The 10618-nt window shown below is 58.8% G+C and overlaps 1 protein-coding gene across 4 annotated transcripts in view; it reads left to right on the top strand.

The window, feature by feature from the left end:
- The first annotated feature begins 7294 nt into the window (after nucleotides 1-7294).
- IPO13 (importin 13) overlaps nucleotides 7295-10618 on the top strand; it is a 25794-nt gene continuing 22470 nt past the window's right edge. For 3 of the 4 annotated variants that reach the window (XM_035893534.1, XM_009637969.2, XM_035893536.1), the window contains exon 1: nucleotides 7295-8054. In XM_035893534.1, the coding sequence (XP_035749427.1) occupies nucleotides 7297-8054 (758 nt within the window). In that variant the 5' untranslated portion in view covers nucleotides 7295-7296. The remainder of the gene's footprint in view (nucleotides 8055-10618) is intronic. The other variant, XM_035893535.1, reaches the window with a different exon arrangement.

Here is a 10618-nt window from a genome sequence, read left to right as displayed (position 1 = left end):
GAAAGCCCATGGGCAGCAGGCAGGCAGCTGCCTCTGTTCCTAAGGAGGTGGTTCAGGTTCAGGTGCTGCGCTTCAGGAGCCGTCTGGAAGTTGCTCCCTGCATTTTTTTTTTCTTCCGTTTTCCATACGGCACTCTCCCATGACACAGGGAAAAAGCTGTGCTGGGGCTGAGCCGTTGCGGTATGGTTACTGAGGGTTGCTCGGCTGCTTTTTGTTTTCTTCGGAGCCTGACCTAGATGCTGCTCTGGCTTCGGCACAGCTAGAGCAGGCTGGCGTGGCCATGCTGTGCGGACCTGCTGGGCGGCCGGCCGGCAGCTCCGGGCTGGCTCTGCTTCCCCTGCTGCTGAGCGGGGCTCTGCTGCTGCAGCTGGAGGGGCAGGAGGGATGGGAAGGCTGGGTGAGCCGAGGGCTTCAGGCTGCAAGGATGCTCTCGGCCTTCCTGTGCCTAAATAGTGCAATCTGGTTCATGACCTGCATGCACTTTTGCGTGCCCAGGGGCTGTCCCCGATGTGACTGATAGCCCGGTGATGGGGCGATGCTGCCCTGGGGAGGTGACGCTCCTGCTGCAGTATGAGCCCTGCTCTGGTGAAGACGGATTGCAGACATTTGGTCCCTGCTGGCTGTGTCCATCTCGGAGGAGCAGTGCACAAGCAGGACTTGTGCCTTGCATTTTGTTTCCCCTGGGTCAGGGGTGGCAGCACCTGTGACTGTGGGGTTGGACAGGAGGAGAGACCGTTTCTACCTACTTTCAGTGCAGTTGAATCTGCCCCAGCAGTATCCCCTTTTTGAAATGAGAAGGATGGCAGCGCCATTCCTCTGTGAATTTCCCAAGTGCCTGCTCTTGCCCTCTTTTTGTGTCTGATTCCTTCCAGGTCCTTCCTCCCTTGGCCTGCCTCTCATCCTCTGGGGTGTTTGTAATATTCACTGATGTCTTTTCCCTGGCACATTAGCGGTCTGGCATCTCTGGGCCTTCCAGATTGCCGTGTGCCTCTCTGGAGATGCCTGATGAATGCACAGAGTCTCTCTGGCAGGATGGGTAGGCGGGGTGTCATGGAGCTGACATCCGGAGCCTACCGTGATGGGAGAGGGGTGGCTTTGATCACCGCTCCTCGGAGATGCTGAGCCTCGGGGATGTGGCAGCTGCTGGGGCTGCCTTCCACCCGGGAGGGTGGGGAGGAGAAACCCAAGAGCATCTGCTTTCTTCAGAAAAAAAGGTTATTGCCTGTCTTTGGAAACCTGATCAAGAGAATTATGGGTACGTCAGGATGAGGGAATGGCATCCCCTGTCTGGTGCACCGCTGGCAGCGGCTTGGCCACTTCTTCCTTAGAGGCAGCCCACGTACACGAGATGTGGCAACTGTGCCGGGGATGGTAAGTTAGGGGCCTCGGGAGGGGAGATTCTTGCAAAGTTGAGGGAAGCGAGGAGACACCTTGTTTAGTGTTTAAGCAGATCTTCACTGCAAAAGCAGATTCCACCCAGAGCCAACCTTGGCTGAACACCTTGCTCCTTCCTGTGGCGTGGTGGTGACAGGATGAGAGGGCAGGACCGTGTGTTCGCCAGGGCTCGGCTTTGCCCAACGAGGGCCATCACTGGAGCCTCATTGCAGCTCTGATGTCTTACAGAGCAGCAATGCATGAGACCGGCACCCGGGTGCCAGCAGGGAGTCCTCTCAAAACGCTTGCAGAGGTGTTCACCGAAGTGATGGGTAGAAACACGAGACGGTGGGCAGAGGTGTTCAGGTCACCCTTGCAACTGGTCCTGGGCTCTGTGCTCCTAGAGTTCCTCTCTGGTCCTGCTCACCCTTTGCTTGTGCAGGCCCCCAGCCACCACCCATGTCTCCTACAGCCACTGACCCTGCTGGGGATCACGCCGTTCCCTGCGAAGGGCTGCTGGCAGTGAAGCAGCAGGAGGGATGCCAAGGCTGCCAAGCCATGTCTGGGCTGCAGCCCCTTCTGGACAGCTGAGGACTTGGTGTGGGCAAGCTGGGCTCAAAGAGGGGTGCGAAGTGGCAGCACCTTTTATTAGGAGCGGGGAAAAAAAACCCATTCTTTGGGACTGCTGGCAAAGTGTGGGTGCCTTGAGCAGGAGCAGCGTGCCTGGCAGCACATGCACAGCTTTATTTTGCATCCATTTGCTATCCTCAGCGCTTGGGCAGGCTGCCGCCTTCCCGGGGCTGCCGGCGGGTCAGCCTGCCCTGCCGTGGCAGGGGGAGGACAGGGGGAGGACGGCTGCTGCGTGGGGCGGGGGGAGGCAGGGTGATGTTCCCTTGGCTCGGCAGAGCCGTGGTAATGGCTGGGCTGTCGCAGGCCTGGAGCGCTGGCGGCGCGGGGGCGTTCAGCTAGAAGGGACAGCGAGGGACATCCCAGGGGGTCCTGCTGGAGGAAGACTGGTGGCTGCCGAGGGGTGGTGGCCACTGGCGTGCCGCAGCTGTGGGCATGGGGCAAGGAGCAGAACGGGAGTATGTTTTGCAGCTTGCTGTTTTCCCTGATGGGTTGCAGACCTCAGAGCTGTACCCACTGTGGCCTCCACGAGCTCAGGCAGTCTGGCCCCTGGAGGGGACCCCTGGAGCCCCCCCTGGAATGACAGGCAGCATGCTCCTGCTCTGTGGGGCTGGAGCCACATGTCTGGGGCTCCTCTCGTCACCCCACAAAACAGCACGGACACACCACCTCTCTGCTGGGGACCCTATGTTAATGGATTTATGCAGCGCCATCAGGGAGACAGCCTGCTGGCTCTGGGCTCCCTGCAGAAGCTCCGAGAGGCGAGGGCTGGGAGATGCTGGGCTCGTGGCAGCTCCTTTCCCTTGGGTTACCAGACTGCGAGCTAAGATCAGGTGCCTTTGCTTGGCAATAACTCTCCTTGGACTGGTCTCCCTCCCGCTGTCCAAAGTGACCAGCGTGGGACCTCTGACCCATGCCTCTTGGGCAAGCTCCCCTGCCCCAAGGCAGCTTACTTCTGGTTCTATTGAGCAACTGATACCGCTCCAGTATCTAGAGCCTGAGACTTTGGCCATGGCTTTTTAGGGCAGGGAAGAGCCATCATAACAGGCTTGAATTATTTTCAACCAAGCCGAGCTGATGCTGGAGAGCGCTCCTTCCCTGGCCGAAGGGCATAGCTGACAGCCAGGCTGTTTACCAGCTCTCATGTTACAGGTCTAATTGCGGAGGAGGCAGGTCTGGTGGCAGCCACCCGTTCAAATCAGAATGCACAAAGCCTCCCTGTTAGATGTCACTGCCCGATTTCATGCCTTCTGCTTCTCCCTCCTGGTGCTAACGAGTTCCCCTCATCATCTCCAGTGCTTCCTGATGGGCCTGAAGGTGCTGGCTGGCGCAGTGGTGTCAAAGCCCCGCCCCAGCCAGTGCCTGCCTCTGGGATGAGGACGGTGCCTTTCCTTGCTGGGGAGGAGCGTGCCAGGCGTTCAGGTACCCTTCTGCAGGGCACGGTGCCTTGCAGCCTCCTGTCCCACGCTCTCAGCAGAGGATGGTACTCAGCCGATGTGCATGGTAGGCTAGGGACAGAGCCTAGTCTGCTCCCAGGGGTTTCCTCTGCTGCTTCGAGCTGGGCTAGGGTTGTCCCATACAGATGCCCATCCTTGGAGGTCCTCTGGAAAGCTCTCTGGTGCTGTGTAGAGCACCAGATGGGGTACACTGTCGGCAGCCCTGGGGCACGTGCTGCTTTGCCTTTCTACCTGGCATGCTGTATGCAGGCAGGAACACCCATGCTCCGGCCAGGAGCCGCCACAGCCAGTCCCCTCCCAGGCCGGGTGCTTGCGGAAAGGGGGTGAGAAAGCCAGCAGCCACGTTTTTCCAGAATATTCTTCTGACATACAACAGCTTGCAGCGTGACTCTTCAGCGTCAGCTTTGTTTCCGTCCTCTGAATAACTTAGTGTAGTTGGTAGACTTTGTCATCTCGTCGCTCACCCTCTCTCCCTGAGGTGCTGAGCCGCTCACCCCCTCTCCCCCGCGGGAGAAGCGGGGCTCTGGAGCGGTGTTGCTGGGTGATGGATGCCTCTCCGGAGAGCTCACTGGTGACAGCAGGCACTGCTGCAGGGCGGACGGGGCATGAGGGGTGCAGGCAAAGTGTTGGGATGGTGGTGGTGGGAAAGCCATCTGCGTGGCTGGAAGGTGGACCCTGCCTGGGGCGGGGGTGGGGGTTCATGGCCTGATTGCTCACCATTCCTCTAATGCAGTGGTAGCGACATCTCCCCGGCGTGAGCATCGAGGGGAGCATCTACCATAACGCCAGGGCAGGTTTAGGCTAGACATTAGGAAAAACTTCTTCACCGAAAGGGTTGTCAGGCTCTGGAACAGGCTGCCCAGGGAGGTGGTCGAGTCCCCATCCCTGGAGGGATTTAAAAGAAGGATAGATGAGGTGCTTAGGGACATAGTGTAGTGGTGGGACGGCAGGGTTAGGTTAAAGGTTGGACTTGAGGATCTTAAAGGTCTTTTCCAACCGAAGTGATTGATTCTATGATTCTATAACGCTCCCTCTTTGCCATCGTTATGATGCAGCTTTTTTCTGGCTTAGACAACGCCAGAGTCTCTGCTGCTGGGGCTGCACGCAGGGTGCTTGCACAGGGGCTGCGTGCAGGATGCTCACGCCTCAGCCTCGGGCTGGGCTCTGCCCAGTCGCTCACTCCTCTCCCTTCAGCCGGGTGTTCCCACGAAAGCACAGGGGGGTCTGCTTGCTTGGAGGCGGTGGCCGGATCAGGCCTCAGCCAGCAGCACCGGCAGTCTCAGCCAGGCGGGAGGCTGAGCCTGCAGCTGCATCCCCGCGGGCAGGCTGTGCGCACCAGCCCCCACTCTGCTGCCCCGCGACCTTCCCCATCACCTGCGGCGCAGTGTCAGGCCCACCCCGCACACGCATCGCCCCGGGGGCTCACTTCGGTGTGCCCGGAGGGTGCGCAGCGCCACGCTTTGCCCGCACAGCTCCCCACCGTGAGACCACGAAGCAGCAGCCCTGAAGCCAGCGGAGGTCAGCGGCTGGGGAGCTTGTGGCTTGGAAACCCCGTGCTGGAGGCCAGGTCCATCCTCCACGTGTGGTGTGGTCCGTGCTTTACAAACCTCATACTGGATTAGAGGTTAGGGCTCCTGCGGCATGTATACGGCTTTTGCCTCATAATTTATGATGCTTAGGGATTTTTTTTTCCCCCCACAATTTTCTAAGTGTTAGCAGGTAGGCTATTCAAAATAGAAGAAATCAATTAATTAGGGAATGCATGGGAGTGTAAATGGAGAGGTGGGGAGGAGGTGGGGAGGGGTCCCGGGCTGGGGAGCAGGCGGAGGGGACTGCTGCCAGCCTTTGCACCGTGTCGGGGTGCCCAGCGAGTGGGGAAGGAGAAGGGTGGGCTGTTACCCACTCTGGGAAGCTCAAGTGAGATTTCATTTGTAAAGAAAATAAGCAGCAAGCTCAGATGAGAGCAAATAAGAGGCTGAGCTGGTAATGGAGGAGATAGCTGGGAGCTCCAGCTCCAGCCCTGCTGCGGGATGGCTCGGTCTTCAGCAGCAGAGCAGGGGTAGGAGCCAGGTTCCTGCCCCCAGGAGTGGTTGAGCGTGTAGCACATCTGCAGCTGCTGCTCGGTAGTGAAGTAAATTGTTGCTTTGATAGGAGGGGGTGATGGTGCTTACCTCTGCCCCAGCGATGCTTCAGGCAAGAGCCCCCGATAACCAAGAACAGAGCAAGGTTCCAGGTAGCTGCTGATAGCTTGTGGACTCCCCTTAACCACTCTGTTGGGACAGATTTCTCTCTCCCCGTGTCCTGCTTATCTAGGGTTAACCTTTTCTGTGTCAGGATACATCTTTTAGTGGGGCAGCCGCCTGTCCCTCTGCAGCCCGTGATGGCTGGCTCTGTCTCCTACGACATACTTCATAACCTCTTTCTTTTTCGCAAAGAGGTTATCCTCGTTTCCCCCCGCCAAAAAGCCTTGAACAGAGGCGTTTTGAAGGATGGCCCGGGCAATGCCATCTCTGTAAGGTTCCTGCCATTTTGCCCTGCTCTTTGGTCTTGTGCTGGGAAGCAGCGGGAGGCAAAGTGCTTGCTTGAGAAGCTTGTTGCTGTGTCCCAGGCTGCCAGCTCCACACACTTAAAAATAGGGTTTAAATCCTCTCCTGGGTACAAGAGCCACGCAAGAATTTCGTAGAGCTTTTTAGGGGGGGAGGGGGAGGATATTTGAGACCTGGAGCCAGGATGGGGACACAAAAAATGCTCTGCACCTGCTGGCATCATCCTGCGATTTGATGGTGGGGCACGACGGGTGCCTGATAGTCTGATAAATGCCATTGCTTTGCCTTGCTCCTGGTGTATGCGGCCAGCGATTTGAAATGAAATGCACTGGGCCAGGCAGAAAACCTCGCTGCTGGAAGATGGAGTTCGGGCAAAGAGTAGTTCTATCCCCCTCCCCATGTGAGGGCATCGCTGCTTACCAGTTGCACCCACTCAGGATAAGCAACTAATTAATGTTGCCCTTAAGATCTATATAATATTCCTCTGCAAATAAAGCCTTGCAGCCTGCGTGAGGCTGTTCACGTGGATCTGAGCTCTGCAGAGCAGAATCTAGATCTCCCAAAGCTGTCGGAGCAGGTAAGTGATGTTCTCCTTCTCCGCACAGGGAGACAGGGTGAGCAGCCCTGGACTGTCCCAGGAGGTGGTGGCAGAGGCAGGGTTACATACCAGCTCTCCTGGCCCAGCTCTAACTGGGCAGGTTTGGGAATACTTCAAAGGTACTCTGTGGAGGGATTAATCCCTGAGCTCAGTGACTGTGGGTTTCCAGGGCTCTGTACAACCTGGCAGGGGGAGATATCTGCAGCGGCTCTTGCGTTCTTTGGGCTCCCGGACACAAGGTTTGGGCCGCACGTGCTTCCTGAGAGCCGGTGCATCCACAGCAGCTTTCTGAGGGCGGGTGCAGGTGGAAGGCAGGAGTGCCGGTGTGCCGTGTCCCCTACAGCCCTTGTGCTGCAGAGGGCTCCTGCGCCCACCCCAGCGACGGTGCATCAGCAGGGAAGCAGGCAGGTTCAGCGTGAGTGAAGGTGAGGATGGGAGGTGACTAAGGAAAAGAAATTTCCAGAGTGGCACGAGAGGAGGAGGGGAAGGATGCTTTCCAGGTCCTCGCCCACTGCCAGATCACTCTTGCTTCCCCGAGAGCCCAAGGAGGGAGGCCAGCTAAGGCAGGCTGGTGCGGGGAGGGGGGCTGGCTTTGCAGGGCAGCCGCTGGCGGGCAGCCCGAGTGCTGGGCTCTGTGCCGGTGAGCCTTCCCCTGGCGGGACCGGCCATGGCTGTGCTCCTCGGCTGCTCTAGGATGCTTCCCTCTCTCTTCCAGGCTCTCCATCAGCTGTATTATGACCCAAACATCGAAAACAAGAACTTGGCTCAGAAATGGCTGATGCAGGCGCAGGTCTCCCCCCAGGCGTGGCACTTCAGCTGGCTGCTTCTCAACATGGACAAGGTGCCCGAGATCCAGTACTTTGGTGCCAGCGCTCTCCACATTAAAATCTCCCGTTACTGGAACGACATCCCGGCTGACCAGTACGAGAGTCTCAAGTCGCAGCTCTTCACCCACATCACCCGCTTTGCCAGCGGCTCCAAGATCGTGCTGACCCGGCTCTGCGTGGCATTGGCCTCTCTGGCCCTCAGCATGATGCCAGAGGCTTGGCCCTGCGCCGTGGCAGACATGGTGCGCATGTTCCAGGCAGAGGACTCCAACGTGGATGGGCGAGCACGGTGCCTGGCGCTGCTGGAGCTGCTGACGGTGCTGCCTGAGGAGTTTCAGACCAGCCGCCTGCCGCAGTACCGCAAGGGCCAGGTACGCAGCGTCCTGGCGCAGGAGTGCGGCTCTGTCTTCCCTTTGCTGGAGCAGCTGCTGCAGCAGCAGGACTCCCCGGGTTTCATCAAGCAGAAGGTGTTGAAGTGCTTCTCCAGCTGGGTGCAGCTGGAGATCCCGCTGATGGACTGCGAGAACCTGATCCAGGCAGCTTTCACCTCTCTGCAGGACCCAGAGCTCTTCGACACAGCAGTGGAGGCTGTTGTCAATGCCATTTCCCAGCCCGATGCCCAAAGGTAAGGGCAGCCTCTCCCACGTGCTGCAGACTGGTGCTCCTGGGCTTTGATGGGGGAATGGGGTGGGGACAAAAAACCTTAGGATTTTTTCTAGCTACTGTTGGCCCTGGAGGTTTGGAAGTGGGAGATGTTAAAAGCAGCCAGAGGCTCCTGGTTTCACATGGTTGGTCCTGGAAGGCTTTGCACCAGGGTTGACTTGTGGGCACCATGTAGTCTTGGACAGCCCATCTCCACCCTCCTCCTCTCAAGAAGGTTCTGGTTCCTCATGTCAGACCCTGCAGTGCTCGACCAGGGAGCAGCTGCCTGGCTCTGGCCAGGGGGAGATGAGAGAGCCTCGGCTCTGCCTTGTGCTGCTGGTCCAGCCAAGGAGCTGATTTGATGCAGATAATAAAACCAGACGTGTCAGTCTTCTCCCTCCTCCTGGCTCCAATAGCTTGTGCCAGCCGAGGACTTGTCCTTTGTTTGCGGCAGTGGCTGCCCCTGGTGCAGCTGAGCTGGGAGCTGGGACTGGGGCAGGTCCTGCCAGCGCTGCGCCGTGGGGCTCCAAGCTGGTCTGCTTGGCCGTGTTGTCCAAGCTGCTGTCAGCTCTCGGGACTGATGCCCGCAGAAGGGAAAGTACATCTCCTCTGGTTCCTGCGGCCACATCCCCTCCCGGCTGCTTAGCAACCTTCCCCCAAAGAGGAGGGTTTCCTTCAAGGCTGGGCTGAGCTGCTGCTGCTGTGCATCCCTGTGCATTGCTGCGTGTCGTGCAGGCTCCGACCCTCTGCAGCGGTGTGGATGCTGCTGCAGCTGCGGTTGTGAGCCCTGGTCCTCCCGCTGGCTCCAGGGCAGGGGCAGCAGCGCGGTCCCCAGCTCGGGGGCAGCCTAGGGCTGCCCTCTGTGAGGATGAGGGGGTTACATCTGGAGACCGCAAGTCCCAGTGCGCAAAGGGACCCGTCAGGATTTCGATGTGTTGCTGGGTGCAGGGAGGGGTTGCCTCATTTGCTGGCATTCAGCAGATGAGCACAAGTAGCTTTTCCATAGCAAAGGCTATGGCCAGCCCAAACCCTTGTAGCCGGATTGATACAGAAAAGGAGAAGGTGAGAGAAGGTGACTTGCAGTTCTGAAATGTTGGACTGGCTGCCTTCCTCCTTTCTGTTTCCCTTGAGTTTCAGAAGTCCCGTGGCTGTGATTCCCCACCTGTGTGCAGGAGCCTGGCCCTGCAGTGCTGTTCTTCAGTTGTTAGAAAAGCCCAAGCTTTCTGTTGAGCTTTCAAAGTGGGTTTTAGTGATAAGCATGGCTGACAGCGGAGTTTCTTCTCTGCTCCCATGCTGACCCTGCCGAGCAGTTTCTGGCCCCATTCAGTCCTGCCACACTGGTGGCTCCCATACAGCATCACTGGCACTTGCGCTCCATCCTTCTTGGAGGCATGATAGTCCACGGCAGAGCACCCTCCCTGCCTGTAGGCATGCGGGCAGTGGCCGGGACAGGGCGGGCAGCCAGCCTGAAAGGCTGCCCAGTGTGTGCAAGCGTGGCACAGCCCCTGCTCCCGGGGCGCAGGGACAGCAGTGGCATTGTCACGGGGCCGCCCTACCAGGCGGCGTGTGGTGTCAGCTGCTGGAGGGGGGAGCAGGGCTGTGCTCGGTGCTGAGATCCAGGATAGCTTTGGGAAGCGGGGTAGCTCACAGAGCCGCCACTTCCCAGCCCCGGTGGGCTCTCTCTTCCCCTTTGTTCCTTGTGTCCTCCATCCCGCATCCCTCCTCCCGCTTCCCCTGGTGCTGGCTGTCCCGCCCCTCTGGCTTTGTTGCTCAGCCGCAGCGGATCCAGCTCTTCCCCGAGCCCCCAGGGAGTCTCCTGACCTTTCTATCTCTTTTCTCAACAGTCTGGGAGATCCCTGCTGCTTTTCAGCCTCTCTCTTCCTCCATGGTCTCTCGCCTTTGTTTTCGCAGGGGCCTGGCTCCCCGCTGCCCTTGGCTGCAGGCTTAGAGCATCCTCGGCGCTGGGCTGCTGACACAGTCCTCTCCAGAGCTTTGTAGGGCATCGCTCTGTGAGAGGGTTAGTCTCAGGGATCCCTGCTTTCCCATGGGTTCCCCTGGGTGTTACAGAACCCATGTCTTCCTCCCAGCTGGCTACATTGACATTGCAGTGGAGGCGATCATGCAGGTGTGCTGCTACTGTCAGCAGAAAGCTTGGCTTCTGCTGCTGGGGGTTAGGTAGCCTGTGGGTCATCTTCCCAGGTGAGCACCACCTTGCAAGGCATCTCTTGTGCTGCAGCTCCTCGCCCCGGGAGCAGCTGGCTGCCACCCATTTCCGGGTGGAGAAGGGCAGGCGGGACCTTACGGGCAAGGATCACCCTCAGGGTAAGTCGCTTGTGCCAGCTGCTTCCATGTCCCTGCCTGCGAGCAGCAGCCGGTGGCTTTCCTGCCTCCGAGGTGTTACTAGAGGTGATGCAGCAGAGATTCGTAGGTGCAACGTGTTTGATCTCCTTACCTGCCAGGCTGGTGTGAGCCCTTTGCACCCAGAGGAGGGGGTGTCCCAGGCATTGCTGGAGTTTGGACGTCGCTCCTGTGTTAGGTTACGGCATT

Source organism: Egretta garzetta, unplaced genomic scaffold (assembly GCF_000687185.1).
Source record: "Egretta garzetta isolate BGI_Z169 unplaced genomic scaffold, ASM68718v1 scaffold75, whole genome shotgun sequence".
Lineage (NCBI taxonomy): Eukaryota > Metazoa > Chordata > Aves > Pelecaniformes > Ardeidae > Egretta > Egretta garzetta.
Note: the sequence above shows the minus strand (reverse complement) of the source record. Positions and strands in the feature narration are given on the sequence as shown.